The following is a 15,955-nucleotide window of genomic DNA, read 5'->3' as shown; positions in this document are numbered from 1 at the left end:
GCCAGACCGTTGTATTCAGTCCTCAGATCTGCAGTTTACAGGCTGGGTGACCTGGGGGTGCTGCTCCCGGCTCTGACCTCAGTTTCCCCATCTGCACAGCAGGGAGGCAGCAGGGCTGGCCTGGCAGCTGCCATCCCCAGATGCCTATAAACCTCCAGGTGGCGAGGAGGGCTCAGAGAGTTGGGGGTGGGGCGCTGACAGCTGCTAGTCCCTCCTCCCAAGCACCCCCCCCTCCAGCCAGGGTTCCTGTGCTTTTGTGTGAGGGCCAGTCACTCGGACCACATGACGTGGTGGACCAAGAAAGCCTCAAGAACGAGGGCTTGCCAGCCTCGGCAGTGAGCCTCAGCACCTGTGGGCCTCTGCAGCGGGGCCTGGTAGGGGCTCTCCCTCCGCACGATGTGTGACTAACTGGGGGCTGAACTCCTGGCCCCTCCTCTGGTTCTACCCAGGCTGCACCTTCCTCTCCTCTTCAAAAACCTCCTGACGGGGTTGTTTCCACCCCAGGGGCCCCTGACCCCCTGGACCCTGGAGCACCCGGTCCTCACCTCCGGAGTTAGTGAATTCCAGACCAAAACCAGGTTGGTTGGTTGGTTGGTTGGTTGGTTGGTTTTTAAAGTAATCTCTACGTTCGACATGGGGCTTGAACTCAAGACCCGGAGATCAAAAGTCGCGTGCTCTACTGACTGGGCCAGCCAGGTGCCCCCAGCCAGGTGCCCCCAAACCAGGTTTAAACGGAGGGAAATAAATCCTCCTGCCCCCCAACGGAAAGCAGGGCACCCGCGACTTCAGGCCGCTAGCCAAGATCACCCTGAACAGAGTAAGCGTAAAAATGTCCAGGGCGTGGTCGGTGACCAAGCACGCGGGTGCCCAAAGGGGAGTGTCCAGAGGCGCACGGAGGGCTGCAGAGGCCACCCCCCCCACCGTCTCCTCGGCAAGGGAGGGGATACGGCACCGCGGTGACAGTGGATGGAGCGTCCGCGGAGACTTAAGAGGGACGGAGGGATGAGGGCCGCCCCTAAAGACGGGCGCCTGGGTCCGAGGTCCGTCGGAGTTGGTCACTCGGTCGCGAGGGTGAGATGGATTTGCAGCCTGAGAGGAAGGCGAGCGCCAAGGCTGGGGTCGAGGACCCGCGGAGTGCTGGGGACGGGGCTGGAAGCGGCGGCCTGGGAGGGGCGGCCTGGGAGGGGCCGGGGGCGGGNCGGGGCCTTCTGTGAGCGGGGAACCGGAGCAGGGACCCGGCGCGGGGCCGCGGGCACGATGCCCGTCCTTCCGGAGGCGAGGGCGGCGGGGCGCGCGGTGGCCCTGGCCCTGGCTCTGGTGCTGCTGCTCCCCGCAGGGCCGGTGGGCGCCCGGCTTCGCCTGCAGCCCGGCCTGTGAGTAGTGGGAGGGGGACGGCTCCGCTGGACGGCGGGAGCCCCGGGCCCTTGGGCAGCTTTGTCCCTGGGGCCCTGACCAAGTTGATCTCTTTGCGTAACTGGGGAGCGTCGGGGCTTGGGTCTGGGGGCGCTTGGGTAGCAGGACCACCTCCTCCTTTCCTCACCCCGCCGTCTCCCTCCACTCTGTAATGTGCATCCGCGCGCCCTGGCAGATGCCACTGTCCAGTCGGGGTCCTTGCCGGCAGGGTCTGGCTAGCAGCGGCTCCGAGAAAGCAGGAAGGAAGCAGCCCCTTCTCACTTCCTTCCAAAGCCTGCCTCTCAGGGTCTGGGGGGGCCTGTGCAGGGGCGGGGTGCGCCCAGACAGGGGGCCCCTGGACTTGGTTTATGTGTTAAACACGTGCGTGCTGGGGCTGAGAGACAGGAGAAGGAATTCAGTACCAGAATGGGCAGGAAGAGAGGGTCAGGGAGCCAGCTGAGATGAATTCAATTTTGAAAGATGATTCCCCAATGGGCCGTTTAGCGGTCTCTCTTAAACAGCAGATCAATCCTTGCGCTGGCCTCAAAGGAAAGCTGGTGCCAAGGGAGCCAGGGAAGAGGAGGAGGAAGAGGGGCGCCTACTGGCGGCCCCCACTCCAGGGCTCCAGCAGGGTGCTGGGCCCCCGGCCTGCCCGATGCAAACAGGCTGCCGAAGGCTGCAGAAGGGCAGGCGAGAGGCCCGGCCTGGGTTAGGGACCCCTGCCCAGCACCTGGCGGAGCAGGACGGTCACTTCCAGACAGAGCTGGGGGAGGGCAAGTCCTTGCCCCAGGACACCCACCCTGGGTCTTGCTTTGCCCCAAATGGGAAGGTTTCCTTGTGGCCTTTTCAAAGGAAAAGGGGGCCTTTGCCTCCCGAAATGTGAGTGGCCTGGGTCCTGACCCTTTGCGTGGCTTCTGCGGGACATTTTGCTCTCCTGCGATCCCAGTGAGTTAGTTTGTCTAAGGGGAGCTGCTGCCTCAGAAGGGTTCTCACAGTGGCGGCCTGGCCACTCAGTCGGCCTGTTCTTTGCAGGGTTAGCGGGGGACTTCCAGGGGCCCAGGCTCCTGGGAATTCCAGGGTGCTGGTCAGGGGGACAGCTGCTCAGCCCATGAGGACAGAGGGCTCCTCTGCCCCAGTGTGCTTGTGGAAACTGCTTGTCACCCCTCCTGGGCCCCTTTTCCTGAGACCCTGAGGAGCGGAGCCAAAGGCCTGTGTCCTGAGGTTGGCCTACTCCCTGGGGCTCCAGGAAGCCTCTGGCCCGGCTGGGGCAAGCATGTCAAACCAGCGGCTAGTGGATTGCCTGAGACCTCCTTCTTTTCCTTCTTCATGCTTTCCCCAAAGCCTCCTCTCCGCTTTCCCCTCTTTCCTTCTCCTCTTCCCCGTCAGGGAGCCTCCCATGTGCAGGGGTGGCTGCCCTCTGGGGGCCTGTGTCCCTGTTTCTTGGTGGGACGTCTATTCTCAGATAGCCCCGGGCATGTTGAGCTCTGTGACAGCTGGGGGTAAACCTTCCTCTGCTCTACTGTCTCTGGTTATCTTTGAAGTACCTGGTGTGGGCCCCAGCATGCAGTGGGGCAGGAGTGGGCACTGCTGGCCAGCTGAATGCATGAGGGAGCGCACCCTTCTGTGGACCCCCGAGAGGGGAAAGCTGCTGGGCTCCTGGAGGTGCCAGAATTTGCTCTTGGCTCCTTGCACCCCAAAGGATCAGGGGAGGGGGCCCGGAGAACAGCCAGGGCTCCAGAAAGTGCTTTGTCCACGCTGGTCCTGTGCCCCCTGCCACCCTCCCCTTGGAGATCTGATGAGCCCACAGGGCCTGGCACAACCATCCCCGCCCTCTGTGGCTGGCTTTCCGGAACTACCTGGTGGGCCTCTGCGGCAGGCAAAGAGAAGAGGGGTACCATGGGGAGGGTCCCACTGATTCACAGCCCTGGTACTCAGGGGGCCTTTGTGGACCTGTGGGAGCCTATGGCTGGTTCTTTGGCTCTCACTGGCTGACTATGTCCAGATTCAAAACCCTGCAGCCTATTTTTATGTATTTATTTGTGTGTCTAAAGTGAATTTCTGGTGGAAGAATGGTTGGCTTTCCTTCCTGGGGCCTGGAATGACTGCTCACTCATGTAGGGCTGGCCCAAGGCTACTGGCTGGGCTGGGGGAGCAGGGTTGGGACAGGGAGACGGTGTCCCCACACACTGGAGCTCCCTCTGGCCGCGGTCCAAGGCTGCGGGGTTCCAAGCTCCATGCTGCACCCAGGCCAGGGGGACATGTGTTCAGAGGCCTGCTGTGGGGTTCAAAAGGGGAGCGTGTAAGAACAGACGTGATGGAGGCGCTTCTTGGTAGCCTAGCCCTCCTTCTGGAGAACGGGGTGTGTGCAGCTGGGATTTGCTGGCTGGGTGAGCCTGGCCTCCTCTCCCTCCCTCCCTGCCTGCCCTGGTTTCCCATCCTCACCCCTCACCCTGAGGCCATTGTCTGGGGGCCCAGGGGCCTGGAGCCACCCACCCTGGAGGGACCCTTCTCGTGCCTACCTTCACCTTCACCTGAGCCCTGGGCAAAGGCCCACAGCCTCCAGGACCCCCCTCTGCCAAGGAGCAGATGTCCAACAGAGCCGTGTTCATTTTGTAGTCTGGGAATGGCCTTCCCTCCCCAGATGGGAAGCTGGAGCTGAGGGCCACTTGGGCTGACATTTCCGTCTCTCTGGCCTAGGTTATGCTGGTGAAGGGCTGGGAACTTCCCAGACGAGATCATTCCCGTGCTCACCCCTGTCCCTGTGGGGCCGACGGCGAACCAGCCAGGCTTGGGGCCGTTCTCAGGGCTGTGGCGAGAGCAGCCCAGCCTTCTAGGGGAGCCAGGCGGCCCTGCAGGCTTCGGGGAGGAGTCACGCAGGTGCCCCGGGGTGGGGGCAGGGCACGGGAGGTGACCGGAGGGCATGAGCCCACAGGGCTGCTGCAGGACCCTCGGGGTGGCAGCCGGCCCCTGGGCTGTGGTTCGAGGAGGGCCACGAAGGGAGAGGGGTCTTCAGAGGAGAACCCAGCCCACTCCATCCTCTTCCTCAGAGGAATCTGGCTGGCCTCACAGACTTTGGGCAGCCTGGCCTTCTCTCCCGGACTTTGTGACATTTGCCTGTGTGGGAGCACCTGGTCCCTGAACCCGGGCATGCCTGGGGCCGGCTGTGCCCCTCCCCACCCCGGAGCAGGGCTGGGCCCCTTCTGTCGCTTCTCAGCCACCTTCTCCTTCCTGAGTGTGGTGTGCTCCTGGCCGTCTGTTCGCCTGCGGGGGCTCCTGGGGGCCGAGGAGCCACTGAAATCACAGGGCCCCCACTGTGCCCCCCCCCCACGCTCCCGGAGCCTCCCCTCCTTCCACCCCTCGTTCTGCTTGCACTTCCTGGAGCGAACTCCCAGCCAGCCGTGTGCCAGCACCCAGTGCTCAGGGGCCTTCTCTGAGGCTGACGTGGCTGGGGGAGAGGGGGCCTAGGACGGGAGTCACGGTTGATGTCACTGTTCCCACGGACCGTCCAGGCCCCTGTTCAAGGGGGCAGCAGTATCTGCACATTGGGATCTTGGCAGAATGGGGCCCCTGCAGGAAGGAGTCTCAGATGTGACCCTCTTCCTCTGAGGCCCATACCCTTGAGCCTGGGCCTGCTGCAGGCCTGGGAGGGGCCCCTGGCTGGGTGCCCTGCCGTGTGGTCTGGCCATGATCTGGACTGCCCCCAGGATGGCTCCGCGCCCCAGGGTGGGTGTGCAGGAGGCCTGGTGCCTGCTGGCTATTGGTGGCCGGGGCATTGACCATCTGTCCTCTGTCCCAGGCCCCACGTGTGTGCCGAGCAGGAGCTGACCTTGGTGGGCCGCCGCCAGCCCTGTGTGCAGGCTTTCAGCCGAACTGTGCCTGTGTGGAAGCCCGGCTGCGGGCGGCAGGCGTGGTGCGTCGGCCACGAGCGGAGGTATGGGCCGGGACCCCTGGGTCTGGGGTGGGAGTGCGGCGGCCAGGGTGGGGGGTTGTCCTGATCTCAGGGCCTTCTTGGTGCAATGGGGGTCCTGCTGGGAGGAGGGGACTCCGTGGGAGGGAGGCTCTGAGGGGAACAGGGATCTCCTGGGGGAGGCAGGGACCCCTGCAGGGGTTTGGCCACATGAGACGGGAAAAGCGGGGTGCCCAGCCTGCTGAGTTCTGCGGGACTGCTGTGGCCGAGCCCTGGGCCTCGTTCCCAGAGGAGCCAGTGCGAAACCTTTTATTGCTCAAGATTTTATTTCAAAATCAAATTAAGGAGTGCCTTTGCATACCTCTCCACTTTTTATAGACTCGGGCTCTGGAATCTGTGCGATTACAAAGCTGGGCGGTGGAGGGGGCCTCAGCTCGGGCCGCTCCCCCAACTGGAAGCCACAGTGCTGCTGGGTTAGGGCAGGGAAGGCAGGAACGGCCTGAGTTGGGGTGTGGGGTCCAGCTTCGCAGCGAGGCCTTAGGGGGTGAGTGCCGCCATGGGTCCTCCGTGTGGGGCCTGAACTCCCTCCCTGGGACTTTGGTGGTGTCTGGGGACAGTGTCCGTTGCCCCAGGTGAGCTGAGGGGGCAGGGACGCCACTCCATGTCCTCTGATGCTCAGGATGGCTCACAAGCACGAAGGGTCCTGCACGAACATCAGGGGCTGATGTTGAGAAACCCAGGGTGGAAGGAAGACCGCTCCCCTGGTGCTTCCCCACAGAGAGGAACTCTGTGTAGTTCACAGCTTGGGCTGTGTCCCCCCAGCCACCCACGGTGAAGCTGCTGGGAGCACTGTGGCCCTTGGGCTGGAGAGTTGGGTGGGTGGCTGTGCTGAGGAAACGCCCAGTCTTCCTGTCCCTGGCCCCAGGTCCCCCTCCCTGGCACCCAGTCTCTCCACATCTTTGGCCTCCAGTCTCCCCATCCCTGGTCCCCAGTCTCCCCGTCCCTGGTCCCCAGGCTCCCCGTCGCTGGTCCCCAGGCTCCCCGTCGCTCGTCCACAGTCTCCCTGTCGCTGATCCCCAGTCTCCCTGTCTCTGGTCCCCAGGCTGGCCTGGGTGGGGTGGGAGCAGTGTTTTCAAAGCATCTGGGTGCCTTCAGTGTCCTGCTGGGGCATCCGGGGCCCTGGGAGGAAAGTCCCCCTGTCTGGGAGAGCCTTGCTGCCCTGGTTACACGGGACTGGGGCTGCAGGGTCTCTGCCGTGCTTCCTGCCCTGGTGCAGAGGGGAGGGGCGTGCATTACGTGTCACGGTCTTCTGGGAAGGCCCTGGAGGGGCCATGTGCAAAATGGGTCCTGGGCATCCTTGCCTTGCCCAGCTCCAGGTACCTGGGACCCTTCCTTCGGGTTCAGCAGGAACAGTTTGGGTCCCTGGCATGCTTGGTCTCCTGGCCTGAAATGCAGCTGGGGTTCACTCCACCCTACACAGGCTGTTCCCCCCCAGCCCTCCACTCCGTGTGAATGAGAGCTGTCTCACCACCTCTGTGTGCTGTGGGGTTTCCTGAGACCTGCGCCAAGCACCTTCTGGGCCCGGCCCCACTTCCCTTCTGTGGGGCTTCTGGCAGCTAAGGGATCATGTCCCTTCCCATGATGCCGCAGCGGGGCCCAGTGTGCTGGCTATGGGCAGTTGCCCGAATGCCTCGTCCAGATGTTCCTCCGGCGGCCGTCGAAGCTGTGGCCTCTGGCTGGCACGCTCCCCTCCCTCCTGCGGAGGCTCGGGCTTCCCTGGGAGGCGGGCCCTGCCCCCGCCGCCCTTCTCCCCACCTGCCAGCCCCGGGGGCCAGCTCTCCTAGCACGTCAGGGACACCCCACAAGCCTGCAGCCAGCACAGGCCGTGCCAGGCCTGAGGAGCCCCCCAGGCTGCGTGCAAGGCCCCTGCCCTTTGGGGGGTGCAGTCCGTGCAAAGGGAGGAGGAGGGAATGCTTGGAGGAGCCAGAAGCCTGCACGGAACCCCTCCCTCCAGGCCTGTCCTCCAGATCTCCTGCCCTGTGGCCCAGGCTCCAAGGGGCCTGCAGAAGGTGGAGATGTGTGCACCAGACTGGTACCCCCGTCCCCCTGTCACCCCTGGCCCTGCTGTGAGCCAGCTCCCTGGCAGTGGCCAGAGCCCCCGTGAGGTGTCCCCCGTGAGCTGTGCACCTCCATCCCCCATGAGTTGTGTCCCCTGTGAGCTGTCCCGTGTGGGCTGCAGGGGAGCTGGGTCTGCTCTTGGGGTTTGAGGGGGCAGTAGGCACACCAGCTGTCTCAGAGGGTCTCTAACTTCTGAGGGTGGGGGGAGGCAGCAGACGGGCCGGTCGTCTCCGTCCTCTGGGTGACCGCGAGGAGCGGCACGTAGCCCCGGGAGAGGGATAAATATTTACGATGGAAGGGCCCAAACACTGTTTGCTCTGCCAAATACTGTCCATTGCTGTGGTCGGTCTCTCTCCAGGTGAGTGGATTCATGTCCTGCCAATGTGGTGTTTTGCAAAGCTCCCCCGAGCTGCCGTGTGCGGCCTGCGCACATGAACTCACGCTTCCGGGAAGTGGCCCTGTTTGTTTGTTTGTGGGGTCCCTGGGTTTCCCACGGCTCCCTGGGGCCGAGCCCCAGCGAGCAGAAGGGTGTCATGTCACCTGGAAACGGCGTCCAGGCCCTCAGGCCGCTCCTGGGGCTCAAGGGTCCTTGACCCCATGGCTGTTGGCCGGGCTGCTGTGCCATTCCTACAGATAGCGGTGGGGCCGGGCTGCTGTGTCTGAAGCTGCGAGTGGCCTGGGGGTACCCCCTTCCTCTTATTCTGTTACTCTGCTCTCTCCGCTCAGCCTTTGCGGGAGCTGCTCCCATCCTGAGCGGGAGTCGGCCTGGGTCCAAGGGCCCAAGTGGCCTCCCCTGCGAGGCCCTCCCACCTGCTCCCTCCGATCTCAGTGCCGTGTGCTGATCACACTCTGGTTCTTCTCTGCTATCCATGGCTCTTCTCCCGGTCACCCTGTCTCCTCGGCTCAGCCCTATGCTCTTCAGGTGGGGAAAGGGTCCCTCACGGATGCCCCAGGGCCGTGCTGCCGTATGCTGGCGGACTGAGAGCCTGGGCTATGAACTGGCACCACCCACCCAGCACTGGGCACCTCGAAGCCAGCTTGTTCCTAAGCCGGACGATCAAGTCTGACCCCCAAGCCCTCAAATCAGGCCTGGAGAGAAGAGCCAGACGTGGGGTGCTATGCCCATCCTGACGCCAATGCGGAGCCAGGCCCACAGCAGGGGTGGGGAGGCAGAGCTGGCCGGGGCCATTGTTGCTGGCTCCAGGCCGGTCACGTGTCCCCTGCTGTCCCTCTTCCTGCGGCTGCGGCTCTGCTGTAGGACACAGACCTTCCACCTGCCTCCGAGCCTCGACTTGCTAAGCCTGAAACGGGAGCGATCAGAGATTCAGCACAGGGAGCAGTGGGGTGAGAGCCTAAAGCAGGGGGGAATGCCGCCAGTGCTGCTGTCTGCACAATGTTTCTCCTCTCCCTTCTTTTCTAGAACCATCTACTACACAGGCTACAGGCAGGTGTATGCCATGGAGGCCCAGACCGTGTTCAGGTGCTGCCCAGGGTGGAGCCAGCAGCCCGGCGACCAGGGCTGCCTCTCCGGTGAGTGCCCCTCCCCCAACCCTGCATCAGTGCCACCGCGGAGGCCCTGTCTAAAGGGGGCGCCCCCGGCACAGTGGGATGCGGGCCCCATTTCTGCACTTGGTGGCACTCGTCACAGCGTGGGAGCCTTCCAGGGCCATGCATTCCCCCCCTCTGCCCCCCGAAGCCTGTTAAAATGGAATAGTAAAAGCCCGAGGAACAGTGAACCCCACAGGCTGACGTGGGCCGGGGCCAGGGAGCAGGGCTGGGGCTGCTGGGAGCTCCCAGCAGGGGGTCGGGGGCTGTCTGCCAGTGCCCGGGTGCCTGGCATCAGGAGGGTCCGAGGGCGGCCCTGGGCCACGTGCTGCTGTCTGTGGGCTCAGCTGCCTCTCCGGGGTCATGTCATGGAGCATGCCCATCCCCCACCTGCTGCGTCACAGCCACGCCCTTGCTCTTGGGTCCTTCCGATCTCCGTTCCCAAGTGGGCCCAGGGCTGGGCACTGGGCCCCTGGCCTCTGTGGGAGGTTGTCTGCGAGACAGTAGCTCCTGTCCTGCCTCCCATCCTGGCACCCTGGGCCTTGGTCTCCTCATTTGCTTTGTGGAGGTTTGTTGCTGCCTCCCTCAGAGGGGCTCTCTGATAGCCGCAGGAGGGAGGGGGACCCTCTGTTGGCATTCGTGAGCCTCACTGTGAAGCCTCTGCCTCAGAAACTAAGTGGGGCTCACAGCTGCGGAGTCTGGCTGCGGGGACTCTTTGGAAACTGTTCCTGGCCTGCGGGTGTGGGCACAGTGGGCCAGCAGGTGGGTGTGGGACAGGTGGGTGTGGGACAGGTGGGTGGACACAGTGGGCTAGCAGGTGGGTGGGGACAGGTGGGTGTGGGACAGGTGGGTGGACACAGTGGGCCAGCAGGTGGGTGTGGGACAGGTGGGTGGGCAGTTGGGGCTGATGGGGTAGGAGGTGGCGGTATCCCTTCCCTGGAGAAGTGGTCCCCGAGGTCTGGCCTCCCCTGAAAGTGACATGGCACCCCTGACGTGAGGTGAGGGCTGGGGCCCGCAGTGGGTGTGGCTGGGGGGGTCCCGGCTCCCCCATACTGGGATAGGAGCTGGACTTCAGGGGCTGTGTTCTGGCCTGTCTCTCTGCCCCTGGGTCCCTCCACACACAGGAAACATGGGAGCCCCAAACAGGAGCAGAGACGTTTTTACACGAACTGCGGTGGGAAAAGGGGAAGAGAAGGGTGCTTGTGCTGTTTTTCTGGGAGAGGAAATGAATAACTCTCCCCAGGAAGGGAGCGGGAGGGAAGAGAAGAAGGACGCAGCCCTGGCATCCCTCATGGCAGGAGAGGCTCAGGGCACGGGGTGGGTGCCTAGCTGCTGGCCCTCCACTGGGAGGTGCCCCAGGGCTCTGGCCCCCGGCAGCAGCCTTTCTCCCCACGCTCTCTGAGCCTGGTCATGCGTGTGTTCCCTGCTTCTGACTTCTAGGAAAACAAAGGAGTCTGTTGACTGGGGGTTGCAGGGTAGAGATCGAAGCTGAGGGCCCTGGTTTCCGCTGTGAGACGGGGCTCCTCAGGCCCGCCAGAGGCAGCCCTGGTAACCTGGAGAATGGCGGGGACGGGCAGAGGAGGCAGGGGCTTACGGCACGGGGTGGAGTTGGGGAGCACGGCCTTTCATACCTGGGAAGGGACATGGATGCACAGCCACGTGGCTGGCCTGGGGTGTGGGCCCTGGGCTTGGCTTCCTGGGAGGGCTGGCGGGGGTGGGGGGAGTGGGTACGTACGCTCTCATGGGCAGGGGTAGGGGAGCCAGGGTGCTGGACAAGGTTGGTACTGCCATGTTCCCAGCATCCATACTCCTGAGCTGGGGCCGGATGATCCTTGGTTTCCCCTGTGTCTTGGAGTGACCTTCCCGGGGCCAGGGCAGGGGAGGAGTGTCAGGGCCCAAGGGCCAGCCAGATCCTGGGAGGCCAGGCTGGAGACAGGTCCAATGCTGGCCTTTCAGGGATGGGAGGCCGATTTCAGCACAGGTCCACGGGCCATGACAGTCTATCCTGTGCAGTCTGGCTCAGCGTGAGCTCCTGGCCTGTCCTGTGGCTCTGTCTGCCTGTGCTGACGGCCAGGAAGGACAAGCTGGCTCTGCCTTGGCCTGGCCAGCTAGCAGGAGGCGGATGCAGCCGTGGGGCAGGGAGATCGCTGGCGAGTGGGGCCTAAAGCTGCCCAGCGCAGCCTTGGCCTTGCAGAGGTGAAGGAGCGGGCTGGGGACAGGGCTGTGGTGGCGAGGAAATGGGGCGTCTTGGCCACAGGGCCTGGCCTTGGGGGTCCAGGTTGTCCCGTTGGCCTGGAGACACAGACAGGGTCTTCACGTGTGTATCCTGACCTTGAGGCTTTGGCTTTCTTGATTGTTTTAAAAAAAGCATTTTAAGCAGAGAATTTACTTATTTCTGTATCTGGATTTTCTCTGTTTATTTGAATGCTCCAGGAAAAGCCCTGTGATCCGGCCTCTCGGGACACCCACTTGTCCCCCAGGGTCTGGTCACCGGCACGTGAAGGGGAGGGCAGGATGGGGAGGCCCATGTGGGGCACAGCCTGAGCCTGGGACCCCGCCCCCCCCCAGGGCCGGCTGTTGCTTAGCTGTCATTCGCTCTGGGGAGTCGGGGCTTGGCAAGGAGGCTGGTAGCGAGCAGATGCTGATGCGACAGGGGTGGCATGGGGGTACAGAGCCGGTTGGGGCTTCGATGTGTGGATGGGCGAGGCAGGCCCGCAGGGGCGTGGGGTTGGAGCGAGGGAGCTGGAGGAAGTGAGCGGAGGAAGGCAGGAGCACCTGCGGGCTGTTCATGTGGCCGAGAAGGTGGGCTGAGCACAAGGAGTGGCTTCCTGCCGTGAGCTGAGCCCTTGCGGTGGCTCGGTCACTCTGTTTCCCTGTCCCAGATGGAGCAGGAGCCAGAGCCCCCAGACCCTGGGAAGCCCTGCCCTGCGGGGTCAGGAGAGAGTCTGGGGTGGCTGCCTCTGGCCCCCTTCCTGCTGGCTTGCCTGTGGGTGCCGGGGCTGGAGGCTGGGTCCAGGCCCTCTGAGCTCCCGGGCACAAGCAGTGGCTGGGGTGCTGTGCCCCCACTTGGGAGAGGAGCCCACTTCCTGCAGAGGGGCTGGGGGGTCAGGAGTCTCTGGCTTTGGCCCTTCCCCCATCCTTGGGCCATTGGTCCAGTCCTCTCCAGCACCTTCCCCCAGTCCCAGTCCAGGCTGTCTGCCCACAAGGGAGAACGGGTCGGGTCGGGCCGGGGCAGGGCGGGGGGCAGCCCCCCATGCTGCTGACAGCCCCAGCCCTGGCCCCGCTCCACCAGCCGTGTGAGACGTTCTCGCTTCACATGACCTGGAACCACATCCAGCCGCGTGCGGGACGGTGCAGGGCCCCGTATTCACGTGGGAGTGAGGAGGAGACCATGCTGTACGAGAGAATGACAGGAAGCTCGTAATGGCCACGGTGATTTCTCAGAGACCCACTTAGTGGCGTGTGTGACCTGGAGGTGACCAGAAAGGAAAAGTGCTGGCTGGGTGGGGCGGCGTTGCCTGGTGACCAGGGGGCTTCCCCGGGTCTGCATGGTACGTGGGTGCCCCTTGGGCAGCTGGGCGCTGACCCCTTATGCTGTTGGGGTGCCGGATTCCTGCCTGGTGCCTCTCCCGTCCACGGCCATCTCAGTGGGCTGAAGATTTCCCTGGGCCCTGGCTCCCCCTCATAATGGGGGCCCTAAGTGTGAGGGTGGGTGTCTACTCCCACTGCTGCACGCAGACCCTGACCTAGATGGTCCCAGGAATGAGGTGCCTGGAAGATGCGCTGTGGCTCCCTGCTCTAACTCCGTGTAGGCTGAGCTCCGGCCGTCTGTGGAGGCCGCGGGATGGAGAGGCAGAGCCTGAGCACGTGCCAGGAGCTGCAGCTGTGGGATGGGAGGGGTTCTGTGGTCCGGGAAGCTCTGCGCAAAGCAGTGAAGTAGGGTCCGTCATTGCAGGACTTATCAGAGCATTTAACAGGCTACTGTGTCCTGTGGGTTCCTGAGAAAGACTATGTAATATTTTCCAAACCAATTCTTTCTTTAAAAAGAAAGGAATAAAAAGATACAACAAAGTCGAAAAAATAAAGTGTCCCTAAAGCATGCCCTGGGAAACTGACACAGGCGATCTGCTGGATGATCGTTTGTGCGGGGCTGACGACGTGCCCTGCGCTGTGCTCACACGCGGGAGGCAGCAGTGGCAGAGACTGGGACTGGCCCTTCCTCCATTGGAGCTGCTCTCCTGTGCCAGCAGGCACGCAGGCAGGCACGTGCACACGCGGTTCTGGAAAGCTGAGGTGGGGGAGGGGCATCGGACCAGGCGGGGCTGGGCGGGACTTGAAACAGCTCCGTCAGTCCCTGCAGGCCGGAGGTGTGCCATCCAGGTGTGGGGGATCCTTCCCGTGCTGTCCTGGGCGCTCCCTGGCGTGTGGTTGCGTCAGCCCCCTTCTGCCTGAGCGTCCTCCTCTGTCTCTGAGCGGGGCCCGCCCGCATCCGTGCGAGCTCAGTCCCTGCCTTAGACACACCCGCAAAGACTCTCTTTCCAAACAAGGTCACTTTCTGAGGTCCCTGGGCCCTTGTGAGGATGGGGAGCCCGTGCAGGGTCTGACTGGGGAGGGACATGGTCTGCTACGGAGGGCACAGGTGACGCAGGCCTGTCAAGGAGCCACCTTGGGCCTGGTCCTGGCAGGTAGCAGAGCGCGCTGAGACGTGCCCGGATTCTGGATGTATGGACGGAGGGCGAACTGGGTCTGGACAGCATGGCCCAGCCCCATAGGACCCCATGTGTGCCTGGGGTGTGTGGGGCATCGGGCCCTTGACTCTGAAGCAGACCCTCAGAGGTGACCGTGGCCTGGGCAGGACACTGCAGGGTGACCACCCAGAGCTTTCTCCACAGGCTGTCCCAGCCCATCGTTGTCACTTATGCCTTCTTGCTGCCCAGGGGATGCCAGGCCAGCTGGGAAAAAAGTTGTGGCCTGTGAGGGCTTTGCGTGAGTGTGTGTGGGGGGGATTGATGCGGGAGCCTGGGACGGGCTGCACGTGGGCCAAGGGGACAGAAGCCCAGGCTGCCGACCACCTGGCAGGCTTGCCCTACAGCTCTCCCTCCCTGCGTCCCGCCTGGGACGTGGCCGTCTCCTCTGTGATCCTGGGGCACGGGAAGGAGCAGCAGGAAGGCTGCTGGGGGACCCGGGGACGGCCGCCCTCTGCCTTCCTGCCTCGCCGTTCGCGTTTCCTTTTCCGATCTGGACGTGTGTCAGCCCTGCGCCCAGCGTGGGAATCTGCAGAGCTGGCGCTCTGGCCATCCTGTCCGCGCTGTGGACAGAGATGCCCACGCGGCTGCTAGGGGTGGGCGTGTTGTTCTGTGGTGACCCCTCATCCCCTAGGTGTCTCCGGATAGTGGAGGCACACCCAGACTCACATGGTGCTGTGCCGGGCATGTCTGCACACTCATGCACACTCATGTACACTCGTGCACTGGACCAGCATGCTATCCACCCAGGCGAGCTCACCCATGTCACAGCCTCACACACACGGGCACGGTTCATGCATGTGCTTACGCACATATGGACACATGCATGGCACACAGTCACACATGCTCACACGTGGATGGTCCCACGTGTGCTGACACGCTCGCCCTCGGACATATGCCCACACCCGTGTGCTCATGCGTGCACGAGCTCACGTACACACACAGTTGACACACGTGCTCATGCTCCCATGCGCGTGTGTGCACCATGTGCCTGCTTGCAGTGCTCACACCTGCGTGGGTGCACACGTGCATGGGTCTGCTCACGCCTGCAGCTGCGGTCCTCCCGCGGAGCTTCCCTGCCTTCCAGCCCAGGTGGGTGCGCGGCCATGGCGGAGCCCGGCCTCAGAGTCCCGGGGCCCCGGGGCAGGCGCTGGTGCGGCTGTTCCTTGGGACCTGGGAGCCCGAGTGACTCCCTCCCTGCAGCAAGGGTCTGGGATGAGGGGAGGTGGGGTGGGGGCTTGGGCTCCAGGCCTCCCGTTGCTGGCTAGCATTGGGTCAAAGGCCAGCAGGTCCAGTAGCAGAACAGGGACAGAGGGACCAAGCAGACCTGGGGCCTGCCCTGTCCCCTGGGTGCCCAGGGAAGTGGCCTCCATCCCGTCACCGCCCTTTGCAGGGAGGTGGGCTCTGTGGTTCCCACTCCTGGCCCCTCCCCCAGCACCTCGCTGAGGTCTAGAGGCTGCCCTGTGGCTTGGTGGATGAGGTGAGGGCCACCCTGAGCCACAGTGCTGATCTAGCCTCCCTGCAGGGGGCCTGGGCACAGTGTCGTCCTCACCGTCACCCCCTTCGTCCGGGCTTCCCCTACCCGGCGTTGTTTGAACCCCTGAATGCCTCCAATGGTGGTGGACAGAGGTGCTCTGCGCCGGGTCCAGCCCCGACTCTGCCTGGTGCCGGCCTCCCAGGCCGGTTGCCGGAGGAGCGTTGGGGCACGTGTGTCCTCTTGGGGTTCTGCCCTGCTGTGTGTGCCCCAGCAGCCCTGGGAGAGTTTCCTGGGCACCCGGGGTGCGTGGCACACACCCTGTCTCTGGCTGCCTGGAGGCTTCGGCCACGGGCAGGACCGTGCCTGCTGCTGGTACACCGGCTTCCTTTGCCGAGTGTGGGAGCCGGGGACCAGCTGTCGTCAGATTGGTAGGCTGTGTTCGATCTGGCCTCTCTGGGTTTCCGTGAGCCAGGCCTGCACCGGGAACTCACGCGGGTGGCTTTTTTGGGTCCCCACGTCCACCACGTGTCTTGGTGGTGGGCTGATCCCGAGTTACAGTGGAGGAGCTGTGGCCCAGAGAGGAGGGGACCTGCTTCCCGAAAGGCCCCTCTCAGCTCCATCCTGACAATTCTGTGTTGGATGCAGGGAGGGGCTGAGGTCCCCTGCACACCTGATCAGGATGTGACCTCAGCCCCAGCCAGCAGACAGGCGTGCCCCCCCTCTGGGGATGCCGTGGGGGACCTGGCGCAGGGACGGGGCTCCCCTGCTCCT

The 15,955-nt window shown here is 64.0% G+C and overlaps 1 protein-coding gene across 13 annotated transcripts in view; it reads left to right on the top strand.

Annotated features, from left to right (window-relative positions):
* Window positions 1–247: 247 nt before the first annotated feature.
* Window positions 248–15,955, top strand: part of MEGF6 (multiple EGF like domains 6) — an 88,736-nt gene continuing 73,028 nt past the window's right edge. For 11 of the 13 annotated variants that reach the window (XM_034671089.1, XM_034671090.1, XM_034671091.1 and 8 more), the window contains exons 1-3: window positions 1,187–1,373; window positions 5,189–5,323; window positions 8,838–8,947. In XM_034671089.1, the coding sequence (XP_034526980.1) occupies window positions 1,258–1,373; window positions 5,189–5,323; window positions 8,838–8,947 (361 nt within the window). In that variant the 5' untranslated portion in view covers window positions 1,187–1,257. Of the gene's footprint in view, window positions 579–1,186; window positions 1,374–5,188; window positions 5,324–8,837; window positions 8,948–15,955 lie in introns of those variants that run through there. The other 2 variants (XM_034671096.1, XM_034671097.1) reach the window with 2 other exon arrangements.

Source organism: Ailuropoda melanoleuca, chromosome 11 (genome assembly GCF_002007445.2).
Source record: "Ailuropoda melanoleuca isolate Jingjing chromosome 11, ASM200744v2, whole genome shotgun sequence".
In the NCBI taxonomy this organism is placed as follows: Eukaryota; Metazoa; Chordata; class Mammalia; order Carnivora; family Ursidae; genus Ailuropoda; species Ailuropoda melanoleuca.
Note: the sequence above shows the minus strand (reverse complement) of the source record. Positions and strands in the feature narration are given on the sequence as shown.